General features: G+C 49.1%; 1 protein-coding gene across 2 annotated transcripts; it reads left to right on the top strand.

The window, feature by feature from the left end:
* The first annotated feature begins 13 nt into the window (after nt 1-13).
* AQP10 (aquaporin 10) lies at nt 14-13439 on the top strand. Of its 2 annotated transcripts, none has more exons than XM_077946231.1 (6): nt 14-171; nt 560-686; nt 10980-11117; nt 11239-11357; nt 11587-11804; nt 12275-12620. In XM_077946231.1, the coding sequence occupies exons 1-6, from the start codon at nt 67-69 to the stop codon at nt 12471-12473; spliced, it is 906 nt and encodes a 301-aa protein (XP_077802357.1). In that variant the 5' UTR covers nt 14-66; the 3' UTR covers nt 12474-12620. The 2 variants fall into 2 exon arrangements, with proteins under 2 accessions (XP_077802357.1, XP_014965915.2); XM_015110429.3 differs by lacking the exons at nt 14-171; nt 560-686 and adding exons at nt 9008-9235; nt 9944-10070 and having other exon boundaries at nt 12275-13439.
* Nucleotides 13440-13475: the final 36 nt, after the last annotated feature.

The raw sequence follows: 13475 nt of genomic DNA, 5'->3' as shown, positions 1-13475 counted from the left end.
GCTGTGCAGTGGCAGTGTGCCTGTGCAGACAGAGGGAGCAGTGAACAGCGATAGGGTGTTTCCACCATGGTCGTCACTCAGGCCCCGGCTGGAATCAAGGGCCACCTCCGGATCCACAGCCTCCTGGCCCGGCAGTGCCTGGCAGAGTTTCTGGGTGTGTTTGTGCTCATGGTACGTAGGGTCACTGGGGAAAGGAAAGAAGGGGGTGGGCAAAAGTTCCTGACTCCTTCTGGTGTCCTTATCTCTTTCTCTTGGTGTCCCCCTTCCTCCCAACTCCCTATCCGTTTTCGTTTTTATCCTCTCGTCTCTCCTAATCTCCTTTCCTCTCCTTCTTCATCCTTTTTATTCTTGTCACTTTTCTTCTTTTTTTCCCACATTCTTTCCCTTTCTTCTTCCTCCACTTTCTCCATTTCTTTTCCCTTCCCTCGTTCTGCTTTTCTCCTTCCCTTGCTTGTCTTCCATGCCCATTCATCTTCTTGGCTTCTCCCCTGGCCTTCCCAACCTTTCTCCCTGTTGGTCTCCTGGGCTCCCTGTTCCTCATCTCTCCTCTTTTCACCAGCTCCTCACCCAAGGAGCTGCGGCCCAGGCTGTAACCAGTGGAGAAACCAAAGGCAACTTCTTCACCATGTTTCTGGCTGGCTCTCTGGCCGTTGTGATAGCCATCTACGTGGGTGGTAACGTCTCAGGTGAGGAGGGTGGGGTCTGGTCATCAGAGCAGGTGGGACGTGCGTGCGAGCGTGTCTGTCTGGTGATGGTGGAAACGCAAATCCTTCTGTGACTCATGGACATTATCTCCTTGAGCTTGACCAGTGCCCCGGACTGAGGTAAGCCTTTGGCCCCACCAGCCCGTCCCCTTTCTGTTTCTGTATCTCTCCATCCCGTTTCCTCACACTAATGCTTGGCTCACCTAGACAGAAATTGGTGGCAGGGCACGAAGGGCAGGTGCTATCCTCTTGTGTCCCCCACCCAAAGTCCTCTGGGGGCTTATCTCTGCTCAGAACCTCTCCTGCTTTTCCCCCAGACATCAGTGTGCCTGGCTGGAACCTTGAGACATAGTGCGTTGCTGTGGAAAAAGCAGACAGACTTAGGTTTTTTGGGTTTTTTTGTTTTGGTTTTTTTTGATGGAGTCCTGCACCGTTTCTCAGGCTGGAGTGCGGTGGCACGATCTCAGCTCACTGCCACCTCTGCCTCCCGGGTTCAAGCCGATTCTTCTGCTTCAGCCTCCTGAGTAGCTGGAATTACAGATGCGTGCCACCACACCCAGCTGGTTTTTGTATTTTTAGTGGAGATGGTGTTTCACCATGTTGGCCAGGCTGGTCTTGAGCTCCTGACCTCAGGTGATCCACCCACCTCAGCCTCCCAAAGTGCTGGGGTTACAGGCATGAGCCAATGCACTCGGCCCAGACCTAAGTTCTAACCTTGGATTCACAATGTGACTTTGATAAGTTGCTTAACATCCTGGAACCCCAATTTCCTAAGCTGTGTGATGGGAATAATGCTACCTGCCTGAAGAGCTGTAGGAAGGACAGCTGGGTGTGGTGGCTCACCCCTGTAACCCCAGCACTTTTGGAGGCTGAGGCAGATGGATCACCTGAGGTCAGGAGTTCGAGACCAGCCTGGCCAACATGGCGAAACCCCGTCTCTACTAAAAATACAAAAACTAACCAGGCATGGTGACGTGTGCCTACAGTCCCAGCTACTCGATAGTCTCAGACAGGAGAATTGCTTGGCCCCAGGAGACGGAGGTTGCAGTGAGTCAAGATTGCACCACTGTACTCCTGCCTGGGTGACAGAGTGAGACTCCACCTCAAAAAAAAAGAAAGTCATAGGATTAAGTAGGAGGTTGTCACAAGATACAGGTCATAAAGACCTTGCTGGTAAAACAGGTTGCAGTAAAGAAGCCAGCTAAAACTCACCAAGACCAAGATGACTACACTGACCTCTGGTCTTCCTCACTGCTATACTCCCACCAGTGCCATGACAGTTTACAAATGCCATGGCAACAACAGGAAGTTACCCTATATGATCTCAAAGGGGAGGCATGAATAATCCACCCCTTGTTTAACATGTAATCGAGATACAACCATAAAAACAGGCAACCAGCGGTGCTTGGGGCTGCTCTGTGTATGGAGTAGCCATTCTTTTATTCATTTACTTTCCTAATAAGCTTGCTTTCACTTTACTGTATGGACTTCACCCTGAATTCTTTCTTGCATGAGCTACAAATGCTTTCACATTTCATTCTCTTATTTATTTATTTATTTATTTTGAGACAGAGTTTTGCTCTTGTTGCCCAGGCTAGAGTGCAATGGCACCATCTCAGCTCACTGCAACCTCTGCCTCCCAGGTTCAAGTGATTCTCCTGCCTCAGCCTCCCAGGTGGCTGGGATTACAGGCATGCACCACCACGTCCGGCTAATTTTGTATTTTTAGTAGAGATGGGGTTTCTCCATGTTGGTCAGTTTGGTCTCGAACTCCTGACCTCAGGTGATCTGCCCACCTCAGCCTCCCAAAGTGCTGGGATTACAGGTGTGAGCCACCACGCCCGGCCTCCTTCTTGTCTTGTATGTCCTTAGCAGCTTGACCTTGTAGCCATGTGGCCATGCTTTCTCTTTTCACAATGGCAGCCCTGGTTTAAGGTCAAATTCCCAGCTTAGGGGATGATCCTTATCTTCTGTCTGTCTGTGTATTTATATGTATTATGTATGTAAAGTTTATATATGAAAAAGCTTTAATTAATTGGTTTAACAATAAGAAGTGCTTAAATCAAACATTTTATCAGAAAAGTAAAAAGTGGAATGCCCTTTATTTAGTTCATGTGACTTAAGTAATGTTTGGGAAATAAAGACAGTTTGAAAGATTATTGGCAAAATAAAAAAATCTTCAAAAATGTAAACATTTTGGCCGGGTGTGATGGCTCATGCCTGAACCCCAGCTCTTTGGGAGGTTGAGGCGAGGAGATCACTTGAGGTCAGGAGTTCAAGACCAGCCTGGCCAACATGATGAAACCCCATCTCACTGAAAAATACAAAAAGTAAGTGTAGTGGTGCAAGCCTGTAGTCCCAGTTACTTGGGAGGCTGAGGGAGAGAATCACTTGAACCCGGGAGGTGGAGGTTGTAGTGAGCCAAGATCAAGTGACCACACTCCAATCTGAGTGACAGAGCAAGACTCTGACTAAAAAGAAACAAAAAAACAAAACAAATAAAAAATGTAAACATTTGGTCTAAATTATGCAGATATTAAGTTTGCTAAATTCTTTAAGGTCATAAGCTGCTTCTTTGACTATTAAAAATTGTTCAGGCCAGGCGCAGTGCCTCACACCTGTAATCCCAGCACTTTGGGAGGCTGAGACGGGCGGATCATAAGGTCAGGAGATCGAGACCATCCTGGCTAACATGGTGAAACCCTGTCTCTACTAAAAACACACACACAAAAATTAGCTCGGCATAGTGGTGGGCGCCTGTAGTCCCAGCTACTCAGGAGGCTGAGGCAGGAGAATGGTGTGAACCCAGGAGGCAGGGCTTGCAGTGAGCTGAGATGGCACCACTGCACTTCAGCCTGGGCAACAGAGCAAGACTCCGTCTCAAAAAAAAATTGTTCAATTTAGGCCAAGTGCGGTGGCTCACGCCTGTAATCCCAGCACTTTGGGCAGCTGAGGCAGGTGGATCACAAGATCAGGAGTTCAAGACCAGCCTGACCAATATGGTGAAAGCCTGTCTTTACTAAAAATACCAAAAAATTAGCTGGGCGTGATGGTGTATGCCTGTAATCCCAGCTACTCAGGAGGCTGAGGCAGTAGAATCTCTTGAACCTAGGAGGTGGAGGTTGCAATGAGCTGAGATCGTGCCATTGCACTCCAACCTGGGCAACAGAGGGAGACTTGGTCTAAAAAAAAAAACCCCCAAAACAAAAAACAACGACAACAAAAAAATTGTTCAGTTTATCTACTTTGGAGCATTAGATTAAATGTGTTATTGGTACATGTTCCAAAATTATGAAAAAATCCTATAATTCTAATATGACTTAGCATATGTTATTAATAACTGTTGCATAACATTTTGTATGCCACAGAAGTAACCAAAATTTCCTAGTCAATGTGGCTTTACTAGTGGCTGTCCTAAGACTTTTTTTTGAGATGGAGTCTTGCTCTGTCACCCAGGCTGGAGTGCAGTGGCATGATCTCAGCTCACTGCAACCTCCGCCTCCCAGGTTCAAGCATGTCCCCTGCCTCAGCCTCCTGAGTAGTGGGATTATGGGTACCTGCCCTATGCCTGGCTATTTTTTGGATATTTGGTAGAGATGGGGTTTCACCATGTTGGCCAGGCTGGTCTCGAACTCCTGACCTCAAGTGATCCACCCGCCTCAGCCTCCAAAAGTGCTGGGATTACAGATGTGAACCACTGCACCCAGCCCTAAGACTTTTTATCATCCACAGACAATTGTCTTGTTTTGATCTTCTTTAGACGGTGGTTTATAATCAGCCATAGGACTTTAACAGGTGCACTTAAATGCAGTTTTCTGAAACTTTGGAGATTGTGACATTAGAGTAGAGGAAACAACTTTCAGAACTCTCATGGAGAGCTGAAATGTTCATAGATATCTAACAAAAGTTAACTGCATAAACTAAAGAAGACTAAAGCAATCTTTTTGCCTTTGCTTAAAACATTGCTGATCCTTTGTTTTATTTTTCAGAATCAAGGTAACTTTTCTTTTCAGATATTTACAGCTTTTAACAATCCAGTAAAGTACACTCCTGTGAATAACACTTGGAGAATATTTATCTCTCTACCTGATTTCTCCAGAATTTGGAAATTATTTGTGTGTATTCTTAATTTATGGCAATGCAGTTATTTGCATAAGGGTAATAATAATCTGTTTTCTTTTGCAAGAGGACACAATTGGAGAAATTGGTTATTTTACCAAGACTTTGACTGGAATGGTGTGCTTTCCATTAAGGAATCAAACTTGACTTGTAAAGCCTATAAAAGCCACTTAGTTAACTGAGCTCATAACCTTGCCTACACAGTCCCTGTACAGGGTTTCTGACCTGTGGTAAGTAAAGAATGTCACCTTCTAAAAGGTCCAGGAGCCCCAAGTTATCTTGGGACCTCAAAAGGAGAGGAGGAATTTACCCAACTCATAGGTATGTGAGGGTACAAACCCATGACAGGGCTCAGCTCTAAAAAAGTCTTATCTAAGATTCTTTCTATGGAACAGAGTTCCATCAAAGACAATTTTAAAAGCCTATGTGAAAATTATTTATTCTTGCTGCACTTTATACAATCATCAGGCCAAGTATAATAAAGCACATCAGTCTTACCATAAAAATGGTCTTTCATAAAAATGGGAAACTGGAGAGAGAAAAATTGTTTCAAGAATTATGATACACTTGTTATTAAATTCCAGTCTCAGCAGTTGTCTTTAAGTTTGCTTCTGCGATTTAGGCTAACCTTGCTTAATCCTGTGAACCAACCAGTGGCCTCTGACTGCTGCTCAGAAGAAAGAAGAGGGATGGGTAATGTAAAAATCTGCATCAATATTCTAATTCTGGGCATGTACTGGAATCATCTAGCAACCCCGTATCAGCATGGTTCCAACAGTTCCTCAGTTCGTGGAAAGCCTTCTAGTTTAGTTTACTTGGGATAATTTTACTTATTTTGCTTTACTGTTGTGGAATATATAGCTGTTGTAATCTTTGTATAGGAATGCAGGACAAGCTTACTGAATGTTTTCTTAAATTGAACACTTACAAATCTTCCAGAGTATCACCTTCTGTCAGAACTCATGAGTGGCCCTCATCATACCAAAGCTCCCTTCCCTTCCCTTCCCTTCCCTTCCCTTCCCTTCCCTTCCCTTCCCTTCCCTTCCCTTCCCTTCCCTTCCCTCCCCTCCCCTCCCCTCCCCTCCCCTCCCCTCCCCTCCCCTCCCCTCCCCTCCCCTTCCCTTCCCTTCCCTTCCCTTCCCCTCCCTTTCCCTCCCTTCCCCTCCCCTCCCCTTCCTTTCTTTTGAGATGGAGTTTCATTCTTGTTGCCCAGGTTGGAGTGCAATGGCACAGTCTCGGCTTGCTGCAACCTCTGCCTCCCAGGTTCAAGCGATTCTCCTGCCTCAGCCTCCCAAGTAGCTGGGGTTACAGGCACCTGCCACCATACCTGGCTAATTTTTTTTGTATTTTTTAGTAGAGACAGGGTTTCACCATGTTGGCCAGTCTGGTCTCGAACTCCTGACCTCAGGTGATCCGCCTGCCTCGGCCTCCCAAAGTGCTGGGATTACAGGCGTGAGCCACCCTACCTGGCCCATACCAACACTTTCCAACTGAACTCCTCCTACCATGAATATGAGAGATGCTGAGAGTTAGGCAAAAATATCATCACCCCTATTCAACCTGAAGAACTTACAGCAGATGGATCTTAGTCCCTCTGCAACCCTTAGGATTAGTGGTTCTCTTATAAAAGGAAGGGGGGAAATGTCAGAGGCATGTGAACCAGAGCAAGTCTATTTTGAATACGAGCTGAGTAAAAGAAGAGTGAGACTTACTGGGCTGCATTCACAGATGATTAAGGCATTCTAAGTCACAGGATGAGTTAGGGAGGTTGCAATAAGATACAGGTCATGGCCGGGCATGGTGGCTCATGCCATGATAGTTTATAAATGCCATGGCAATGACAGGAAGTTACCCTATATGGTCTAAAAAGGAGAGGAGTGAATAATCCACCTCTCGTTTAGCATATCATCAAGAAACAACCATAAAAATGGACAACCAGCGGCCCTCGGGGCTGCTCTGTCTATGGAGTAGCCATTTTTCTATTCCTTTACTTTCCTAATAAACTTGCTTTCACTTTACGAACTCGCCCTGAATTATTATTATTATTATTATTATTATTATTTTTGAGACAGAGTATTGCTCTGTCACCCAGGCTGGAGTGTAGTGGCGTGATCTCAGCTCACTGCAACCTCTGCCTCCCGGGTTCACGTCATTCTCCTGCCTCAGTCTCCTGAGTAGCTGGGACTACAGGTGCTCGCCACCATGCCTGGCTAATTTTTTTGTATTTTTAGTGGAGACTGGGTTTCACCGTGCTAGCCAGGCTGGTCTCGATCTCCTGACCTCATGATCCACCTGCCTCGGCCTCCCAAAGTGCTGGGATTACAGGCGTGAGCCACTGCACCTAGCCTGAATTCTTCCTAGTGTGAGATCCAAGAACCCTCTCTTGGGATCTGAATTCAGACCCCTTTCCTGTAACAAGATTAGGCATCAGGAGAAACTGACACACATGGATGATATAACAGATGCCTCAACGGATCCTGTGGGGGAACTGGAGCTGGAACAGCCCTTTAGAGTTGTTGCAAAGCAAGGCAAAGAGGCTAGACTTTTATATCCCTGCATCAATCAGTGTTGGACATGGGCTCCATGAGGGCATGTAACCTTCAGTGATGCACCTTTCTGACTTGAAGGGCATTGCCCAATGAGGGAGGTAGCTATGTGGTATCAGCAGCTGATATTACCTGCAGCTAGTGCATGGGCATATTGACTCCCAAGGGAGAATCTGGGTGGAGCACTATAGTATTCATTAAACCCAGTAAAGAAATACTATTTCACACAGATGTGCCCAGGACAGTGGTAGAGCCCACAGAGTTACATAAGTCATAATGGTAGCCCTGAAGAACCTCATAAACTGTATATTGTAATTTTTTAAATTGCATATTGTTTGTTTCCACCTACTAGAACATAAGCTCTAGGAGGGCAGTGACTATGTTTTGTTCACCACTGTTTCTCCAGTGTCTAGAAGTAGATTCTTTGAATGCATTCAATTGCAGGCTTGAGATATGAAGAAGTAGGAGTGTGAAGGCCTCATGTCGAGCCATGTCAGGGGACGCAAAGATGGAGCATTCTCTAACCTATGTGAGACTCGGCATAAGGGAAGTACAAGCACTCAATGTGTGGGTTTCATTCCCACAGTCTATGGTCTTTAACCCAGTCTCTCCAGATGCCTGTTGAGTTCTTCAAGCATCCAAATGGTTTGGGGAAAGGCTTCAGGTTCTAAATGAGAGGCTTTGTGGGTTAACAGACAGAGAGTCAGAAGATGTGGATTTGAATTCACTCAGCCATGAAATAGTTGTGTGATCTTGGGCTGGGCACAGTGGCTCACACTTGTAATCCCAGCACTTTGGGAGGCCAAGGAAGATGGATCACTAGAGGCCAGGAGTTTGAGACCAGCCTGGCCAGCATGGTGAAACCCCGTCTTTCTTTCTTTTTTTTTTTTTTTTTGAGACAGAGTCTCTCCCTGTCGCCCAGGCTGGAGTACAGTGGCGCAATCTCGGTTCACTGCAACCTCCGCCTCCCTGGTTCAAGCAATTCCCCTGCCTCAGCCTCCCGAGTAGCTGGGACTACAGGCACGCATCGCCACGCCTAGCTAATTTTTTTGTATTTTAGTAGAGATGGAGTTTCACCATGTGGCCAGGATAGTCTTGATCTCCTGATCTCATGATCTGCTTGCCTCGGCCTCCCAATAAACCACGTCTTTACTAAAAAATATCAAAATTAGCCAGGTGTGGTGGACCTGTAGTCCTATTGACTTGGGAGGCTGAGGCAGGAGAATTGCTTGAACCTGGGAGGCGGAGGTTGCAGTGAACTGAGATGGTGCCACTGCACTCCAGTCTGGCGACAGAGAGAGACTCTGTCTCAAAAAAAAAAGAAAGAAAGAAAGAAAGAAAATTGTGTGATCTTGGAGAGTTCTAAGGCCCACTGGCTTCATCTGTAGAATGGAAGCAATAGTATTACTTTGCAGAACTGACTTCAGGACTAAGAGATCTAATGTATATGAAGCAGGGTACTTCTTTCGATTTGTCAGGATGGAGGAGGCTAGTCCTGTGACAAATGGGAATGAATGACAGAAGAGACAGATGTTGGGCAAACCCCAGGCTCTGTGCTCATAGCCTGCTCCCGGACATTCTCCTGTTATCTCTCTGTTTCCTAGCCTACACACGTGCACAGACAGTAGCTGCTGTTCAGGAATTGAGCTAATGGTTTTAAAGTCTGTTCCTTATCTTTGCTGGGGGCAGGCAGTAGCTGTGCAGTGGCAGTGTGCCTGTGCAGACAGAGGGAGCAGTGAACAGCGATAGGGTGTTTCCACCATGGTCATCACTCAGGCCCCGGCTGGAATCAGGGGCCACCTCCAGATCCGCAGCCTCCTGGCCCGGCAGTGCCTGGCAGAGTTTCTGGGTGTGTTTGTGCTCATGGTAGGTAGGGTCACTGGGGAAAGGAAAGAAGGGGGTGGGCAAAAGTTCCTGACTCCTTCTGGTGTCCTTATCTCTTTCTCTTGGTGTCCCCTTCCTCCCAACTCCCTAAGCGTTTTCGTTTTTATCCTCTCATGTCTCGTAATATCCTTTCCTCTCCTTCTGCATCTTTTTTATTCTTGTCACTTTTCTTCCTTTTTTCCCACATTCTTTCCCTTTCTTCTTCCTCCACTTTCCCCATTTCTTTTTTTTTTTTTTTTTTTTTTTTTGAGGCGGAGTCTCGCTCTGTCGCCCAGGCTGGAGTGCAGTGGCGCGATCTCGGCTCACTGCAAGCTCCGCCTCCCGGGTTCCCGCCATTCTCCTGCCTCAGCCTCCCGAGTAGCTGGGACTACAGGCGCTGCCACCACGCCCGGCTAATTTTTTTGTATTTTTAGTGGAGACGGGGTTTCATTGTGTTAGCCAGGATGGTCTCGATCTCCTGACCTCGTGATCCGCCCGTCTCGGCCTCCCAAAGTGCTGGGATTACAGGCTTGAGCCACCGCGCCCGGCCCACTTTCCCCATTTCTTTTCCCTTCCCTCCTTCTGCTTTTCTCCTTCCCTTGCTTGTCTTCCGTGCCCATTCGTGTTCTTGGCTTCTCCCCTGGCCTTCCCGACCTTTCTCCCTGTTGGTCTCCTGGGCTCCCTGTTCCTCATCTCTCCTCTTTTCACCAGCTCCTCACCCAAGGAGCTGCGGCCCAGGCTGTAACCAGTGGAGAAACCAAAGGCAACTTCTTCACCATGTTTCTGGCTGGCTCTCTGGCCGTTGTGATAGCCATCTACGTAGGTGGTAACGTCTCAGGTGAGGAGGGTGGGGTCTGGTCATCGGAGCAGGTGGGACGTGCGTGCGAGCGTGTCTGTCTGGTGATGGTGGAAACGCAAATCCTTCTGTGACTTGTGGACATTATCTCCTTGACTAGTGCCCCGGACTGAGATAAGCCTTTGGCCCCACCAGCCCGTCCCCTTTCTGTATCTCTCCATCCTGTTTCCTCACACTAATGCTTGGCTCACCTAGACAGAAATCAATGGCAGGGCACGAAGGGCAGGTGCTATCCTCTTGTGTCCCCCACCTGAATTCCTCTGGGGGCTCATCTCTGTTCAGGACCTCTCGTTTGTTCCCCAGATACACACTGCATCGGTGTGCCTGGCTGGAGCCTTGAGACATAGTGTGTTGCTGTGGAAAAAGCAGACAGATCTAGGTTCCAACCTTGGATTCAGTGTCTTCTTCTTCTTCTTCTTCTTTTTTTTTTTTTTTGAGATGGAGTTTCAGTCTGTTGCCCAGGCTGGAGAGCAGTGATGTGGTCTCTGTTAACTGCAACCTCGGCCTTCTGGGTTCATGCGATTCTCCTGCCTCAGCATCCCGAATAGCTGATTTTGCAGGTGCCTGCCACCACGCCTGGCTAATATTTGTGTTTTTAGAGGAAATGCGGTTTCACCATGTGGCCAGGCTGGTCTGGAATTCCTGACCTCAAGTGATCCACTGCCTCAGCCTCCCAAAGTGCTGGGATTACAGGCGTGAGCCACTGTGCCCAGCCCACAGTGTGACTTTGCTAAGTCGCTTAACATCCTGGAGCCTCAATTTGCTAAGCTGTGTGATGGGAATTATACTACCTGCCTTAAGAGCTGTAGGAAGGAGCAGCAGTGTTGTCTGGTGACAATGCCTGGCAGTGACACTTGATAGATGCTGTTTTTCTTTCCTTGATCCTTGAAGGGGCCCACCTGAATCCAGCCTTCTCCCTGGCCATGTGCATCGTTGGACGCCTCCCCTGGGTCAAGCTCCCCATTTACATCTTAGTGCAGTTGCTGTCTGCTTTCTGTGCTTCGGGAGCCACCTATGTTCTCTACTATGGTGACAGAGGGAACAGAGGGAGCCGTGCCTTGGGAGCACCTGTGGGTGGCCAGGGGTGCCTCAGAATGGTTTTGGATGAATGAGCAAAGAGGGAAATCCTGGGTGTTCCCCTCCTCCACAGATGCCCTACAGAACTATACAGGTGGGAACCTGACAGTGACTGGCCCCAAGGAAACAGCCTCCATTTTTGCCACCTATCCTGCCCCCTATCTGTCCCTGAACAACGGCTTCCTGGATCAGGTAGGTGTGAGGGGGAGACCTGGGGACACAACTTTCGCCCCATTCCTCGGGACCCCAGCCTATTGTTCAGTCTCTGGGTGGAGTGTGGGTTGGGTCTATCTTGGCGCCCCCCACCATCCCCAGCTGCCTGTGTTGCACAAAGCCAGATGACATGGAATATTTGGATGAGAGAGGGCAGACGGAGCACTTGGCAGCTGACAGGGAACCCTCTGCCTCTGTTGACTCCAAGGTTCTGGGCACCGGTATGCTGATGGTGGGGCTCTTAGCCATCCTGGACAGACGGAACAAGGGAGTCCCTGCGGGTCTGGAGCCTGTGGTGGTGGGGATGCTGATCCTGGCCATCGGGTTATCCATGGGTGCCAACTGTGGGTTTCCACTCAACCCTGCCCGGGACTTGGGCCCACGTCTCTTCACCTACGTGGCTGGCTGGGGTCCTGAAGTCTTCAGGTGGGAGATAGCCTCCCCTGGTGCTGGCCTCCACTCACCTTCCTCTGCTAAGGGCTCTGTCCCTGGGTCCACAGCACTCAGCCTTTAAATAGCTCTCTTGGCCTCTTAGGACAGTGTTCTTTCTCCAAGTCACATGCTCCCCCTTTCTCCCTTGCTTCCCTCCCAACTTTTCACTGAAACAGTAAGATTTAGAGGTTGTGTTCTTAGGCATGCCATATTACCTCCGTGCACATTAGCGACTTCATCAGCAAAATTAATATATTCAGATAATTCCCTAAGGCAAGAGGCTGGACCAAGCTCTCCTGGGGTTCCGTCTTCTAAATACTATGCTTTGGTGCCAAGGTCTCTTCCTGGTGTCTACCACCCTGGGAACAACTTTAGGGCACTCTCTTGTTACTACCCCCTGTCCTTGGAGAGGGGGAGGCAAAGGGAGTCACTCCTGATACCTTCCCATTGTCCTTCTTTTGCAGTGCTGGTAATGGCTGGTGGTGGGTGCCTGTGGTGGCCCCTCTGGTGGGGGCCACCCTTGGCACAGCCACTTACCAGCTATTGGTGGCTCTGCACCACCCTGAGGACCCAGAGCCAGCTCAGGATCTGGTGTCTGCCCAACACAAAGCCTCAGAGTTGGAAACTCCTGCCTCAGCTCAGATGCTGGAGTGTAAGCTATGATTAGGACAACCCTTACTTCACTCATGGACCCTGGAGCCAGCCACTGACCCCGCCTGGGAGCAACAGTTATTCTTCCCCTTTGTTAATGTGCCAGAACCTGGGAGGCTTCTCTGTTTACCCATTTGGCATCCCTTCTTCCTAAACTAAGAAGGATCCTGGACAGGGAGAAGTGGAGGAGGATAAGGTACCAGGACTCAGGCTTCTCATTCCCTCCTTCTGCAAAGCGGTTTTCTGACCCTCAAGGCCTCTCGTAAAGTAGTTGCTCGAGGTAGCCGCTAGAGGGTGCACACCTGGCCGCTGGATGGGGACTGCTCCGGGCATCTGCAGGGTGGAGGGGGCCCCCATCCAGTGTAGGGCACAACCCTGGGGACTGCCCTCCGTAGCCTGTCCCGACTGCCGACTCCCAGCTCGCATCGCCTCGGCGCCTCCCACTTTCACCCCCTCAGGGGCGCCTCCCCCAGAGGGTGTTGGGGGCCGTGTTAGGTGTAGGGAAGCCGCCTCCACCCAGGGGGCGTGGTGGGGGCGGAGGGAGGGCGAGAGGGCGGGCGGAGGGCGGGCGAGAGGGCGGGCGGAGGGCGGGCGAGAGGGCGGGCGGAGGGCGGGCGAGAGGGCGGGCGGAGGGAGGGCGAGAGGGCGGTGGAGCACAGAGACAGAGAGCAAGGCGGGGAAACTGAGGCACCGTTCCTAGAAATCTCGGTGCTGTGTCGTTCATTCAAAGAGAGTTGAGAAACAGTGAAATGAGCCAGGGCGAGGAGGTAAGGTGAAGGAACCGAGGGCGGACGGCTCCGAGGTGCGAAAGTCTGGGCTGAAGGCAACCTAGCGCTGGGGAAAATTCTGGTTGTTCACCACTTCTACAGCTCTCCTGCCGCTCCCTGCAGAGGATGCTCGTTTTGCAGAGAAGGCAGTGTTCCTCTATTCCCTTCTTCCGAATTAAAAAAAAAAAAAAAAAAACAACCCTCAGAACGATGTAGCCTCCCGAATTGTTTTTTCTTTTAAGATGCG

The sequence above is a fragment of the Macaca mulatta genome, chromosome 1 (assembly GCF_049350105.2).
Source record: "Macaca mulatta isolate MMU2019108-1 chromosome 1, T2T-MMU8v2.0, whole genome shotgun sequence".
NCBI lineage: Eukaryota > Metazoa > Chordata > Mammalia > Primates > Cercopithecidae > Macaca > Macaca mulatta.
The sequence above is the reverse complement of the archived record's forward strand: the minus strand, read 5'-3'. Positions and strand labels throughout refer to the sequence as shown.